At 44.7% G+C, this 16,737-nt stretch overlaps 1 protein-coding gene across 1 annotated transcript in view; it reads right to left on the reverse strand.

The window, feature by feature from the left end:
• Nucleotides 1-15,666, reverse strand: part of plekhd1 (pleckstrin homology domain containing, family D (with coiled-coil domains) member 1) — an 85,245-nt gene extending 69,579 nt beyond the window's left edge. The window contains exons 1-2 of the mRNA XM_078233627.1: nt 15,515-15,666; nt 7,352-7,445 (exon numbers count right to left, since the gene is read on the reverse strand). Of these exons, the coding sequence (XP_078089753.1) occupies nt 7,352-7,445; nt 15,515-15,663 (243 nt within the window). The 5' untranslated portion in view covers nt 15,664-15,666. The remainder of the gene's footprint in view (nt 1-7,351; nt 7,446-15,514) is intronic.
• Between the last annotated feature and the right edge of the window lie 1,071 nt (nt 15,667-16,737).

The raw sequence follows: 16,737 nt of genomic DNA on the forward strand, positions 1-16,737 counted from the left end.
CTAAGGGTAAAATGTAATGCCCCACCCCCCAAGTGAGTTTGGTGTGAGGGGCATTTAATTAGGCAGGCAGTTGGTGGGTGGGAACCCTGCTGCCCTCCTGTTACTGCCCCGATTAAATCAGTAACAGGACGGCAATTGGAAAGCTTTTCTGCCTACAGCCAAGTTGGGCCCTTAAGTAGGCAATTAATATCCACTTAAAGGCCTCATCTCACTGTCGTTGCTACTCAACCAGTGGCAGGCAAGGGACATTGGGGTGGCATGGCGGCACAATGGTTAGCACTGCTGCCTCAGGGCCAGGGACCCGGGTTCATTTCCAGCCTCGGGTCACTGTCTGTGTGGCATTCTCACAATGTCTGTATGGGTTTCCTCTGGGTGCTCCAGTTTCCTCCCACGGTCCAAAAATGTGTGGGTTAGGTTGATTGGCCATGCTAAATTGATCCTAGTGTCAGGGGATTAGCAGGGCAAATATGTGGGGTTACAGGAATAGGACCTGGGTGGGATTGTAGTCGGTGCAGACTCGATGGGCCGAATGGCCTATATTCTGCACTGTAGGATTCTATGTTTCTATGACTCGCCACGCAGAAACCCTAAAAAGCAAACCCTCTTGGGGATGCTTGAGGGCTTTGATAAAGGGTCCCTCTTTTGAAGGCACTCTGTGCTTGATTGAAGGACCTGCATCAGGAAGGGGACCTGCTGGGAGAATCCTAGCTGCGGATCCTACTACTATCCTCTCCCACAACCCCCATTCTGCAATTCCCTCTTTCACCATCACTCACCTGAGCCTAGGTCCACCAGCAATCCTAAGCCTCCCAGAAAGCGCTACTGAGCAATGAAGAGTTGCCAGCCACTGATATATCAGTAGATCTAGGTGGACAGGAGATTTGCCCCCAGGCTCCTCAATCCCAGAGATGGCCCACTGCTACCCAATTAAGTGCCTGATTGGCACTTAATTTATTGGGTCAATCCAAAAAAAGAGGCAATGCAAGACTCTCATTGGCTCTGTAGCTGGTGGGTGAGAGCCTCATCAGTTCCATTAAATACTACCCTAAGTGTCCAATGAATCAGGTAAGTGACCACCGGATGAAAATGTCAAGATCTGCCTTCCTACACAGACTTAATGGCCCACTGTATTGAGTTGACTTCACAATTTAGGCTGGCGTTCCAGTGCAGTGCTGAGGGAATGTATTTTGGATGAGACGAGACATTAGCTCATCAGCCCTCTCTGTTGGATGTGTAAGATTCCCTGGCACAATTCAAAGACCAGGGAGTGCTCACAAATGCCCTGGCCAATATTTATCCCTAAACCAATATCACTAAAACAGCTGATCAGATGATTGAAGACATTGCTGTTTGTGGCTGCTTGCTATGCATTCATTGGCTCTCTGTTTACTACATGACAACAGTGATCACATTTCAAAAGAAAAAATACAACTTTGAAACATCTGGAGTTTTCATGTAACCTGTTTATGCCATAATTAAAAAAGAAATAGTATCCAAAACCTGAAAGTGATTATATGGTTATTATTATATTGCAGTTTGTAGGGTCTTGTTGTGTATTAATTGGCTGCTATATATCTTATATTATAAGAGCGACCACAAATTCAGAAGTAATTCATTGGCTGCAAAGTGCTTCGGGACATCCTTAACCATCAAATCCCTACAGTGCAGAAGGAGGCCATTCAACCCATCGAGTCTGCACTGACTCACCATCAGAGCATCTTACCCAGTCCCACCCCCGCCCGCTCCCCATAACCCCACACATTTACCCTGCTAATCCCCCTGACCTACATACCTTTGGACACTAAGGGGCAATTTAGCATGGCAAGTCCACCTAACTTGCACATCTTTGGAGTGTGGGAGCACCCGGAGTAAACCCACACAGACATGGGAAGAACGTGCAAATTCCACAAACAGTCATCCAAAGCTGGAATCAAACCCAGGTCCCTGGCACTGTGAGGTATGCAGAGGTTGTGAAAGGTGCTAATTAAATGCTTCCTTTTGCATCACATATGCAGACACTGTCCACCCCAGCCAGGGCAACGTAATCTCCTGAGAGAAGCAGCCAAACAGATGAAAACACAGGTCAGTTAGTCAGTCTCACAAAGATGACAAGGCCTGCGTAAAGTACAACACTTAATATTGCACAGTACCCGGGGGAATTGGTATTTTGGGTCAGTGCTGTATTTTTAGCCACAACTAATAACTGAAAAAGTGGTGCATTTTGTAGGGCATGTCACATGAGGCTGCTTGCTGGAGACATTTCAAGGTTAAGTCTTGAAGAATGACAGAAAAACAGAGCCTCCATTACTGGCAGCCTAAAGTGATTGTGGCATTGATGCCAATGTGGTATTGATAGTTTATGCCTTGGTTTTAAAGTACAGGCTAATATACCGTCTATTGACAATGCCAGCCAAGGTCTGCTGCAGGATATGTGCTGTCACAAATAGAGTACCAACACCAAATGCAACTGAAGCTGCTTTGTTCCCCCCTACATCCAAATGAACTCCTGGCTTTTATGCAAGGGGAAGTAACATGGCAACAACTTGCTTTGTGAAATGCCCATTACCGGTAATGGTAAGACCGGCAATGGTAAGAGCTGACTCTGCATAAGACAGCAATAGATATCACTGCTTTCAAACGTTTGTTACTGCAAGGAATCATCAAGACCAGAGTGACCTACTGGTCAACAGTTGATTGCCTACGACAGATTGGAGAGGAATTTCTCAGCTTCCAAATCCTTCCACATCCCATACACTGCCATCAAATTGCACTGGGTTTTTACCTGTACTTTTGCTCTCAAGGAGATCACCTGGTTTTGGCTGGGCTGGCGAGTGTGCATACTGTGTGATACATAGGGTATCATTGTGACTGGATGGAACTGAACAACTTTCACTGTTCCTATGTCTCTAAGTATCCAATTCTCTTCTGAAAATTACTATTGAATCTGCATTCCAGATCCGAAAAACTCACTACCAGTGCAGTTTCACCTTATTTACTCTATCAAACCCTTATTTAATTTCCTCCTAACATTCGTTGTTCTGAAGAAAAACAATTCCAGCTTCTCCAATCCTCATTCCCTCGTTCCTGATACCATTCTACTAAATCTCTGCACCCTCTCCAAGGCACTTACATCCTTCCTAAAGTGCGGTCTCCAGAATTGAACACAAACATTCCAGCTGAAACCAAAGCAGTATATTAAAAAAGATTTAGGTTAATGTCCTTGGTCTTGTGCTTTGTCTCTATTATTTAAGCCAAAAACACCATACGCCTTTTTAACCGGCTTCTCAACTTGTCCTGTTACCTTGTGGATCAGGCTTTGCATCAACAGCCTGTTCCCAGACTCTACAGGAGTTCTTTTTGTCAGCAGGTATCAGGGACTGATTTTACTCATTCATTGATTCTGACAGGGCAATGCCTGATGATTCACTATAGACTGAGGACCAACCACTCAACAGATCCCAGAGAGCACTCCTTGAAGACTGCAGTGAGATTGAATGTTGTCAACCTGCGCTGTAACAAAATCTGGAATAATGGATCACTAGGGGAGATTTAGCTGGTGTGATTACTGGGCAGTTTCTTCACGAGCCGTCAATCGTAAATTCCACGTTTCCCCCGAAGGAGCAAGTTGAAAATCTACCTCAGAAAGCTTTGAATTAAATAAGAAACTTAATGGTCTGTTGTAGAGGCTGTCACAGCTCACACACCTCTGCCCCACCCCAATCTATAGAAAAGTCAAAAAAGAATAAAACCAGACAGACTATCCGATATTGACTTAGGCATCAGAAAGGACAATGGCACACCCAGTCCTGTCAACCCTGCAGGATCCTCCTTACTAACATCTCAGGGCTTGTGCTAAAATTGGGAGAGTTTTCCACAGAGTACTTAAGCCTGATGTTGTCATACTCAGAGGATCATACTTTATAGGCAAGGCCCCATGCTCCTCCATCATCATTCCTGGGTATGTCCTGTCCCACCATCAGGGCAGACCCACCAGAGGCAATGGCACGTGGTATACAATTGGGAGGGAGTTCCCCTCGGAGTCTTCAACATTTACTCTGGAGCCATTAAGTCACATAGCATCAGATCAGGTACAGGCAAGGAAACCTCCTGCTGATTACCACCTACTACCCTCAGCTGATGGATCAGTTAACCTCCATGTCGAACACATGTCGAATGCAGACCAATAGTACAGTACTGAGGGAATTCCACCCTGTCAGAATTTCTGTCCTTTGGATGAGATGTTAAATTGAAGCCCCATCTTCCATCACATGTTGATGTAAAATATCGTACGGCACTGTTTCAAAAGAAGAGCTAGAGAGCTGCCCCTGGTGTCCTGGCTAATATTTATCCTTCAACCAACTACACAAAAACAGAGTATCTGCTCATTATCTCATTGGTCTTTGCGGGATCTTGCTGTGCACAAGATAGATACCACATTTCCTACATTACATCAGCGACTACACTTCAAAACAGCTTGATTGGTTGGAAAGTGCTTCAGGATGCCCTGAGTTGTGAAAGGTGCTGTAGAATTACAAGTCCTTTCCCATGTGTAGGAACAGATTGGCACAGGCTGCCTCTGTTCGGTATAGATATTCCCTATGAAATCACAAACAAGTTCTCTCGGAATCCATTTACAATTTTACTGGAAATAACTAACCTGGGAAACTCTTAGCCATCGATAATTGAGCAGAGTAATTCTTGGCACTTGACCAATTTAATTTTTAAAAACAAAAATAATACGTGAGGTAATAAGAGTAAGCTACATTGGGCAAGATTGAAGGCTGTAAAATTTTTGCATTTACTGCACAGGATGTGCCTCATCCATGTCTTTATTAGCTCTAGAGTTGATGGGCACATTTTAGTGCCCTTTCCCCTGGTGGTTTTGGTGGTAGGGGGACATTTGATCAGGCGCAAGGATGATGGGTGGGGTCTCCATCGTCTACTGACTTCCACCCTAATTAAGTCCGTGGTGGGACAGCCTTCCCACCCAGTCACTAACTGAGGCCCTTCAGCAGACAATTAATGCACATTTAAGGGCCTCATCCTGTCACTGCTGATATTAACCCTGCAGCAGGCGGATGGGAGCTCACCTTGCCGGCAAGCATGGCAAGAAAACCCATGCAGGGCTGTTTTCTGGCTCTCAGTAAAAAGTGAGAGGGTTCCCTCGTTCAAAGACACTCAGTGCCTGATTGAAAGACCCAACAACAGGAAGGGTGGGGAGAACCAGCTCTACCCCTAATGGCCGACAGTTTTCCCCCGCGATGTCCACCCCATGACCCCCACCCACTCCTGCCATCACTCTGGTGTGGTCTGGTATCCATCCAGTAATGATACTAGGCCTCAGGATGAGCTACAAGGAGCACCCACTGCCTACCTGGAGGCTCTGCCATTTCAGTAAAGCTTCTGGCCTCTGTTTGGCTGTCTGCTCTTGCCGGGCAGGACTACCACTCCAGTGTCCTTGATCCCTGAGAAGCCTGCCATTGTCCAGCTAAGTGCCTTAGTGGCACTTTATATGAGGGCCTTACCTGAAAGAGATGATGCAGGGCTTTTGCCAGTTCTGCAGCTGGTGGGTGAGATACCTTTCACCTCCATTATGCTACCCATTGTTTCTGCTGTTTTCCTGGCTGGTAAACGTCAGCTTTTCCAAATCTCTGCCAACCCTATCCTAACTCACACCAAGTCCTGTTCATCCATTTGTTCTTGTCGAACTGTATTGGCTTTGAATTAAGTAACAGCTTGATTTTTAAAAATCTGATCCTGATTTTCAAATCTCTGTCATCTATTCCAGCCCCACAATCCACTGAGAAATCTGTGTTCCTCTAATTCTGGTTTCATTCGACCATTGGTGTCTGTGGTGAACCATAGATGGTTACCACTATGGGTACTTGTACATATGTTACTCTTGTTACTGTTGGGGTTAGGGTTGGGGTGTTCCACCTGTCAGCATTGTTCTGTGGTACACTCCGTTTGGCTCCGCCTTCTTACAGGAGTATAAAGGTCACTGCTACTTCCTAGTAGCCCTTAGTCTGGGATAGTATTGTTATGATGTGGAGATGCTGGCGTTGGACTGGGGTAAGCACAGTAAGAAGTCTCACAACACCAGGTTAAAGTCCAACAGGTTTATTTGGTAGCAAATACCATAAGCTTTCGGAGCACAGCTCCTTCGTCAGATGGAGTGGATATCCACTCCATCTGACGAAGGAGCAGTACTCCAAAAGCTTATGGTATTTGCTACCAAATAAACCTGTTGGACTTTAACCTGGTGTTGTGAGACTTCTTACTATAGTATTGTTAAGCAGTGTGCTCTATTCTTGTTGTGAATAAAAGCCTTTATTCCTGGGTACGTCCTAGCCTCCCGTGTGAATCAATCGCGCATCAGTGTCCATGTTTTCAGTTGGCTTGACCCTCAGTTCTGAAATTCCCTTCTTAAACTACTCCACCTCTGTCTCCTTCTTTAAGCTACTCCTTAAAACCTGTGACTTTGACCAAGCCATTGGCCACTTGCTCTAATGTCTCATTTGGTGGCTCGGTGTTGAATTTCGTCTGATGGCTTCTGTGAAGCATCCTGGGACATTTTACTGCATTAAATTGGGTGGCACAGTGGTTACTCCCTCACAGCGGCTTCAATCCCAGCCTTGGATGATCGTCTGTGTGGAGCTTACACATTCTCCTGTGTCTCCACGGGTCTCCACTGAGTGCTCTGATTTCCTCCCACAGTCCAAAGATGTGCAGGTTAGGTGGATTGGCCATGCTAAATTGCCCTTTAGTGACCCAAGGTGTATAGGTTATGGAAATTAGTGGTATAAATGCGTGGAGTTACAGGGATGGGTGGCCCTGGAAAAGATGCTCTGTCAGTGAGTTGAAGCCAAATGGCCTTCTTCCGCACTGTAGGGATTCTATGATTCTAAAAGGTGCTTTATAAATTAAAATAGTTGTGGTGCCTCGTGCTAGCATTGATTGACACAATTAAGAAGGAAATGTCATTGACTAACGGGGGCATCATAATAATGACCAGATAAGTTGTTTTGGTGATGTTGGTTGAGGGATAAATATTGGCCAAGACACCAGAGAGTATTCCTCTAATCTTCTTTGAAATAACACCATGGGATCTTGTATATTTACCTGAGAGAACAGATAATGCCTCAGTTTAATGTCTCATCTAAATACTGGCACCTCCAGCAGTACAGCACTCCCTCAGTACTGCAACCTAGTGTGTGCTTAAGCGTCTGGTGTGGAAGTTGAACCACAATATTTTGAGAGACTGACTAAGATTCTAGAGTCACAGAGGACAAAGTTTTAGGGAGTTTGCAGTTTTCCTTTATCCATGGAATACTGAGCTACGGTTACTGACCTTGGGGTGAATGTTGAAGTATTTGTTGCTCTCAAAGTTTTTTCTTTCGCTTTCTGCATAATAGAGCAAAAAGCTGTCCTTGATAAGGAAGAATCTGGAAAAGAGGAAAAGATTCAATGTGCCAGATCACTTGGAGACAATATCACATTGTACCAAACTAAACAGCTTCCCAATGACACTTAAACAATACCCAATTGTGTTCAATTGGATGATATTTCAACTGAAATTCTGTCTATGTTTGATTGCATACAATTAAATACATGAGGTTTAAATTCACTGGAATCAGTACGAAAACTCAACACAGAGTTCCAACACACCTCAGGAAAGATATACAAGCTTGGAAGAAGCTAATAGTGGCAGATTCACCAGAAACCAACCAAGGTCTGAGGTATTAAATTACGAGGATAGGTTACATAGAGTGGACTTGCATTCCTATTAATGAAGAAGATTAAGGGTGATCTAATTCTGGCATTTAAGCATGAAAGTCCAGAACAAGGGGGCATAACCTTAAAATTAAAGCTAAGCGGTTCAGGAACAATGTGAGGAAACTCATCTTCACACACAGAGTAGTGGAAATCTGGAACTGTCCTTCAGAAAGCTGTCGAGGCTGGGGTCAATTGAAAATTTCAAACTGAGATTAACATCCTTGCCTAACAAAAATGAATCTGAGGTTATGGAATGAAATTGGGTTGATGGAGCTGAGATACAGATCAGACATGACGTAACCGAATGAGCCAGTAGGCTGGAGGGGTAGAAGGGCTATGGGGAGAGAGCGGGTAAATGGAGTTGAAATCAACCATGATTGAATGGTGGAGTGGACTCGATGGGCCGAATGGCCTTACTTCCGCTCCTATGTCTTATGGTCTTATGGCCACCATTGTTTCTAAGTTTCACCCAAAACAACTGTTTTCTTGGGCACCAATTCATTTAAAGCTCTATGAAATCCAGCAATAGCAATTGATTTGACCAGAAAGTTAAATGATTACTGATCATTATGGTGATCCAATACTGTATAAACTACCACTAAACTGTTTTGCTAAGTGCTCCCTAGTACCTTAAACAGGTGATTATTCAGGTGCTGAGCCAATCCTGCCAATGTCACAACCTTTTCGTGTTGTATTTATTCAGCCTTAAACCAGCATTCTGGTAAATGTAACATTAAAGAGCTCATACCTCATCAGCCTTGCAAACCAGTAATCTTGACAACTAGCAAACATTACAAACAGTTCTAATCTTGATTTCTGATGAAAGGTCATCAACCTAAAACTTTAATTCTGTTTTTCAATAAAGGAGTTACATTTGCTATTTTCCAATCTCATGACACCTTCCCCAAATCCAGGGAATTTTGGAACACTAAAATCAATGCATGAAATATCTCACTAGCTACATCTGGGATGAAGTCCAACAGGACCCAAGGATCTGTCAGTCTGCAGCACCAACAACTTGCACAATACCACTTCCCGGGTGATTGTAATTTTCCTAAGTTCCTCTCTCCCTTCCAATTCCTGACTTATTGCTATTTCTGGGATCTTACTTGTTTTCTCTATAATGAAGACAGATGCAAAATACCGGTTCAATTCATCTGCCATCTCATTATTAATTCATCAGACTCACTTTCTATAGGACCAATTTTCACTTTAGAACATAGAACATAGAACAGTACAGCACAGAACAGGCCCTTCGGCCCACATTGTTGTGCCGAGCTTTATCTGAAACCCAGATCAAGCTATTTCCTCCCTATCATCCCGAAGTACTCCATGTGCCTATCCAATAACTTCTTAAATGTTCCAAAAGTTTCTGACTCCACTATCCCTGCAGGCAGTCCATTCCACACCCCAACCACTCTCTGAGTAAAAAACCTACCTCGGACATCCTTCCTATATCTCCCACCATGAACCCTATAGTTATGCCCCCGAGTTACCACTCCATTCACCCGAGGAAATAGTCTTTGAATGTTCACTCTATCTATCCCCCTCATCATCTTATAAACCTCTATCAAGTCTCCTCTCAACCTCCTCCGCTCCAAAGAGAAAAGCCCAAGTTCCCTCAACCTTTCCTCATAAGACCTACCTTCCAAACCAGGCAGCATCCTGGTAAATCTCCTTTGCACTCTTTCCAATGTCTCCACATCCTTCTTATAGTGAGATGACCAGAACTGCACACAATATTCCAAATGTGGTCTCATCAAGGTCCTGTACAGTTGCAGCATTACCCCACGGCTCTTAAACTCAAACTCGTTAATGAACGCCAACACACTATAGGCCTTCTTCACGGCTCTATCCACTTGAGTGGCAACCTTCAGAGATCTATGGATATGAACCCCAAGATCTCTCTGTTCCTCCACATTCTTCAGAACCCTACCTTTGACCCTGTAATCCACATTTAAATTTGTCCCACCAAAATGAATCACCTCGCATTTGTCAGGGTTAAACTCCATTTGCCATTTTTCAGCCCAACTCTGCATCCTATCTATATCTCTTTGCAGCCTACAACAGCCCTCCACCTCATCCACTACTCCACCAATCTTGGTGTCATCAGCAAATTTACTGATCCACCCTTCAGCCCCCTCCTCCAAGTCATTTATAAAAATGACAAATAGCAGAGGACCAAGCACTGATCCCTGTGGCACTCCGCTGGTAACTGGTTTCCAGTCCGAAAATTTTCCATCCACCACCACCCTCTGTCTTCTGTTAGATAGCCAGTTACCTATCCAATCGGCCAAACTTCCCTCTATCCCACACATCCTTACTTTCTTCATAAGCCGACCATGGGGGACTTTATCAAACGCCTTACTAAAATCCATGTATATGACATCAACTGCACTACCTTCATCTACATACTTAGTTACCTCCTCAAAAAATTCTATCAAATTTGTGAGGCAAGACTTGCCCTTCACAAATCCGTGCTGACTATCCCGGATTAAGCTGCATCTTTCTAAATGGTCGTAAATCCTATCCCTGAGGACCTTTTCCATCAACTTACCAACCACCGAAGTAAGACTAACCGGCCTATAATTACCAGGGTCACTTCTATTCCCTTTCTTAAACAGAGGAACCACATTCGCCACTCTCCAGTCCTCTGGCACCACCCCCGTGGACAGTGAGGACGCAAAGATCAATGCCAAAGGCTCTGCTATCTCATCCCTTGCCTCCCAAAGACTCCTAGGATATATTTCATCAGGCCCAGGGGACTTATCAACTTTCAGTTTATTCAAAATTGCTAGTACATCTTCCCTCCGAACATCTACTTCCTCCAGCCTATCAGCCTGTGACACCCTCTCTTCCTCAAAAACATGGCCCCTCTCCTTGATGAACACTGAAGAAAAGTATTCATTCATCACCTCTCCTATCTCTTCTGATGGGCGGCACGGTAGCACAATGGGCGGCACGGTAGCACAGTGGTTAGCACTGCTGCTTCACAGCTCCAGGGTCCCGGATTCGATTCCCGGCTCGGGTCACTGTCTGTGTGGAGTTTGCACATTCTCCTCGTGTCTGCGTGGGTTTCCTCCGGGTGCTCTGGTTTCCTCCCACAGTCCAAAGATGTGCGGGTTAGGTTGATTGGCCAGGTTAAAATTGTCCCTGAGATGCGTAGTTAGAGGGATTAGCGGGTAAATATGTGGGGGTAGGGCCTGGGTGGGATTGTGGTCGGTGCAGACTCGATGGGCCGAATGGCCTCCTTCTGCACTGTAGGGTTTCTATGATTCTATGACTCCATGCACAAATTCCCACTGCCGTCCTTGACCGGCCCCAACTTCACCCTGGTCATTCTTTTATTCCTCACATCAGAGTAAAAAGCCTTGGGGTTTTCCTTGATCCGACCCGCCAAGGACTTCTCATGCCCCCTCCTAGCTCTCCTAAGCCCCTTTTTCAGCTCATTTCTTGCTAACTTGTAACCCTCCATCGAGCCAACTGAACCTTGTTTTCTCAACCTTACATATGCTTCCTTCTTCCTCTTGACAAGACATTCCACCTCTTTTGTGAACCATGGTTCCCTCACTCGGCCATTTCCTCTCTGCCTGGCAGGGACATACCTATCAAGGACACGCAGTATTTGTTCCTTGAAAAAGTTCCACTTTTCATTAGTGCCTTTCCCTGACAATTTTTGTTCCCATCCTATGCTTCCTAATTCCCGCCTGATTGCATCATAATTACCTCTTACTTTGTTAACTCTTTTCTTATTTAAGCATCTATAGAAACTCTTACCTTCGCCACAGTCCAAAAAACATGTTGGTTCGGTGCATTGGCCATGCTAAATTCTCCCTCAGTGTACCCAAACAGGCCTTAGAGTGTGGTGACTATGGGATTTTCACAGTAACTTCATTGCAGTGTTAATGTAAGGCTACTTGTGACACTAATAAACAAACTTTAAACTTCTGTCTTTATATTTCTGGCTAGCTTTCTCTTGTACCCTAATTTTCCCTCGTTAACCTTTTTATGATTCAGGATGTTGAACGTGCGAGATTCAATGATGGTAATGCCATCATAGAACATAGAACATAGAACATAGAACATTACAGCGCAGAACAGGCCCTTCGGCCCACGATGTTGCACCGACCAGTTAAAAAAAAACTGTGACCCTCCAACCTAAACCAATTTCTTTTCGTCCATGAACCTATCTACGGATCTCTTAAACGCCCCCAAACTAGGCGCATTTACTACTGATGCTGGCAGGGCATTCCAATCCCTCACCACCCTCTGGGTAAAGAACCTACCCCTGACATCGGTTCTATAACTACCCCCCCTCAATTTAAAGCCATGCCCCCTCGTGCTGGATTTCTCCATCAGAGGAAAAAGGCTATCACTATCCACCCTATCTAAACCTCTAATCATCTTATATGTTTCAATAAGATCCCCTCTTAGCCGCCGCCTTTCCAGCGAAAACAATCCCAAATCCCTCAGCCTCTCCTCATAGGATCTCCCCTCCATACCAGGCAACATCCTGGTAAACCTCCTCTGCACCCTCTCCAAAGCCTCCACATCCTTCCTGTAATGTGGGGACCAGAACTGCACACAGTACTCCAAGTGCGGCCGCACCAGAGTTGTGTACAGTTGCAACATAACGCTACGACTCCTAAATTCAATCCCCCTACCAATAAACGCCAAGACACCATATGCCTTCTTAACAACCTTATCTACTTGATTCCCAACTTTCAGGGATCTATGCACACATACACCTAGATCCCTCTGCTCCTCCACACTATTCAAAGTCCTCCCGTTAGCCCTATACTCAACACATCTGTTATTCCTACCAAAGTGAATTACCTCACACTTCTCCGCATTAAACTCCATCCGCCACCTCTCGGCCCAACTTTGCAACCTGTCTAAGTCTTCCTGCAAACTACGACACCCTTCCTCACTGTCTACCACACCACCGACTTTGGTGTCATCAGCAAATTTGCTAATCCACCCAACTATACCCTCATCCAGATCATTAATAAATATTACAAACAGCAGTGGCCCCAAAACAGATCCCTGAGGTACACCACTTGTAACCGCACTCCATGATGAATATTTACTATCAACCACCACCCTCTGTTTCCTATCCGCTAGCCAATTCCTGATCCAATTTCCTAGATCACCCCCAATCCCATACATCTGCATTTTCTGCAGAAGCCTACCATGGTGAACCTTATCAAACGCCTTACTAAAATCCATATATACCACGTCCACTGCCTTGCCCCCATCCACCTCCTTGGTCACTTTCTCAAAAAACTCAATAAGGTTAGTAAGGCACGACCTACCTGCCACAAAACCATGCTGACTATCACCTATCAATTCATTACTCTCCAAATAACTATAAATCCTATCCCTTATAATTTTTTCCAACATCTTGCCGACAACAGAAGTGAGACTCACCGGTCTATAATTCCCGGGGAAGTCTCTGTTCCCCTTCTTAAACAATGGGACAACATTCGCTAACCTCCAATCTTCTGGTACTATACCAGAGGCCAACGACGACCTGAAGATCAGAGCCAGAGGCTCTGCAATCACTTCTCTTGCCTCCCAGAGAATCCTTGGATAAATCCCATTGCAATGATGGTTAGATTTTTTTCTTGTTAGAGATGGTCATTGCCTGGCATTTGTGTAGTGCAAGAGTTGTGAACAGGACATACCTGGGCAGTTTTCCACATTGCCGGGTAAATGCCAGCATTGCAGTTGTACTGGAATAGCTTGGTAGGGATGCGGCTAGTTCTGGAGTAATTATTATTAATGCTGGGTGTGTTGCCAGGACCCATAGATTTTGCAGTATCAGTGCCTTCAGTCATTTCTTGGTATCACATGGTATGAATCAAATTGGTTGAAGACTGACATCTGTGATGCTGGGGAGCTCTGGAGGAGGCGCAGATGGATCATGCACTTGGCACTTTGGTCAAAGATAGTTGCAGGTGCTTCAGTCTTGTCTTTTGCACTGGCATGCTGTGCTCTGCCGTCACAAGGATGTTACAGCACTCTCACTGCAGCCAGAATCACTATAACCAGTGATGTTTTTAAATTATATATTCATTGGTGTGGGAGTTGCCAGCAAGGCCAACATTTATTGCCTATCCTCAATTACCCTTGACAAAGCAGTGGTGGCTACAGTCCATGTTGTGTGAGTACACCCACAGTGCTGTTAGGAAGGAGTTCAGGATATTGATCCAATGACTGAAGGAATGACAATATAGTTCCAAGTCAGGATGGTGAGTGGCTTGGTGGGTCCCTGAAGGTGATGTGTTTCTCATGCAACTGCTGCCCTTTTCCTTCTAGGTGGCAGAGGCTGCATGTTGGAAGGTGCTGTCAAAGGAGGCTTGCTGCAGTGCATTTTGTTGATATAACTGTTATCACTGTGTGTTGGTGGCGGCGGAAGTGAATATTTAAGGTGACGGATGGAATATTGATCAAGCGGGCTGCTTTGTTTTGGATGGTGTTGAACCTTTTGAGTGTTGTTCGAGCTGTCTTATAAGTGGTGGACAGGCTTTGGTGTATCAGGTGGTCAGTTACTCACTGCAGAATTTCCAACCTCGGACCTGCTCTTGTAACCACAGTATTTATGGGTTTGGTCAGTGATAATCCCTAGAATATTGATTGGGGGGGGGGGGGGTGGAATGATAATATCTTGGATGTCAAAGAGAGATTTTTGTTCTTTCAGACTTTTATCAGATGCCCGATTGTACTTAAATTTCCTGTGTACAATGCTTACAAATTAAAAACTGGTATTGCAAAAATTCAAATTGACCAGATATCAAATAAGCTTAAAAACCAACTGAAAAAGGAAAATAAGCCATCTACAAAAATCTGTTTGAAGCTAGTTCCATTCTCTCTCTTTGGAGATGAGCATTGTCTGGCGCTTGTGTGCGTGATTGTTGTTTGCCACTTATTATCTCAATAGAATGCTACAAGATCATTAAGCTGTTTCTCCCATAAAAAATGTTTTAACCCCTTATTAAACCAACAGGGTGAGAGGAATTTCACAGCAATTCAATAACTCCTTTGTTTCTAAAATTAAATGGTGGGACTTCAAAACTGTCTCAAAGTTAAAGTAGACAATTCCCCCCATATCATTTGTGCCTTGCGAGGTTACCACCAGCTCGATATAAATTGTGTGTTAGTAACTAGAAACATCTCTATTTTTTATAAGGTGCAGTGGAAACGCATAGACTCTGGTTTGGCAATCATTATCTTCAAAAGGGTTTTGCAGGCGTTGGTCAGACTATCTGTTAAAATGAATAACTGAATCATTACCTGCAGAATCAGCCCCCACATCCCCAGTGTCTGATTATTACAGGGTGCTTTTTTAGAAACTGCTTGGACACCGAGAGTGACTGAGCTGATTAGAAATAAAAACATAGCAGTTCAATCTCACTAACTCGACCCAAAACCATCGCCCTCAAGATGAACTTCTTGGGAAATGATTTATTTTAAAGGCGGGACTAGGAAAACATCCACTTGCCAGGGAAGTAACAGCCCGGATCGCACAGATTTATTGATCGGGTGGATGTTTAATTTTAAATCTGATTTCAGCTCCACTGAAAGAAGTAAAGCGCGGACAAACAACAGGAATAACAACCGACAGAAATAAATACAACAAAATCCAACGATAAAGCCAGACACATAACATGCTGGAAAGACTCAGTGGTCAGGAAATGAGGAGAGAGCAGCAGAGTTGCAATAAAGATGAAGTTACCTTTTGGACCATTTAGCAGACTGCCTCCCAAAGGGTCTTTTCCACAGCACTCCGTGCAACTGTACCTTGGTGCTAATATCCAGCTTGTCTGCTTCGGTGTACTCGCTGAAGTAGGATGGCAGGATTGCGGACGATTTGGAACTGAACATAGCCCGACTGAGCTGCGATGTGGAAAATCAGTGCAGCTGCCCAGGAGGGGCTGAGCCTGTCAACATGAACCCAAGAGGCTGGGCGGAGGGAGGTGCACAATCTGCCTGCAACTATTCAGCTGCAGGAAACCTGTCAATCGTGTCCCCAGTCCACCTCCAACCCACCTCCCTCCCGACTGCCTCTTGCTCTCAATCCCTAGCGGCTTTTATTGAAATAGGTGAATACCATCGTCATAGGAACAGGAGGAGGCCATTCAGCCCCTCCGGCCCTTCCAACATTTAATTAGATCATGGTTGATCAGGTCTTATTCTCCTTGCCTTGGCTCTGCACCCTTTAATACCCTCACCTAAATGAAACCTGGCAGTCTCATTTTTTAATTTTTCAATTCACCCCAACTCCCAGTCTGTTGGCAATTTTTTTTGCGGGGGGACAGTTCCACATTCCCACGTTGTGCCTCCTGACATCACCCCAGTACAGACTAGTTCTAATTTTAAGATTGCGCCCCCTTACCAGGCTCACCCACCAGAGTAAATAATTTCTCTTTATCTACGGCCTCAGGTTCTTTAATCATCTTAAACTCCTCAATTAGATCACCCTTAATCTTGTACACTCAAGAGAAGCCTAGTCTAGATGCTTTCCTCAAAATATAATTATTTTAGCCCAGGTATCATTGCAAAACCCCGTTAATTTCTCAGTGATTGAAAGGCTCTTTTCTGTACTGTAGGTCTACACTATCTGGACACTGGTCACTCTCTGTACCGTGGGTCTACACTATCTGAACACTGGACACTGGTCACTCTCTGTACCGTGGGTTTGCACTGTCTGGACACTGGTCACTCCCTGCACTGTGGGTCTACACTGTCCTAACACTGGGCACACTGGTCACTTTCTGTACTGTGGGTCCACACTGTCTGAACACTGGACACACTGGTCACTCTCGGAACTGTGGGTCCACACTGTCTGAACACTGGATACGGGTTACTCTCTGTACTGTGCGTTTGCACTGTCAGAACACTGGTCACTCTTTGCATTGTGGGTTTACACTGTCAGAACACTGGACACTGGTCACTCTC

Source organism: Mustelus asterias, chromosome 18 (assembly GCF_964213995.1).
Source record: "Mustelus asterias chromosome 18, sMusAst1.hap1.1, whole genome shotgun sequence".
Classification (NCBI taxonomy): Eukaryota; Metazoa; Chordata; class Chondrichthyes; order Carcharhiniformes; family Triakidae; genus Mustelus; species Mustelus asterias.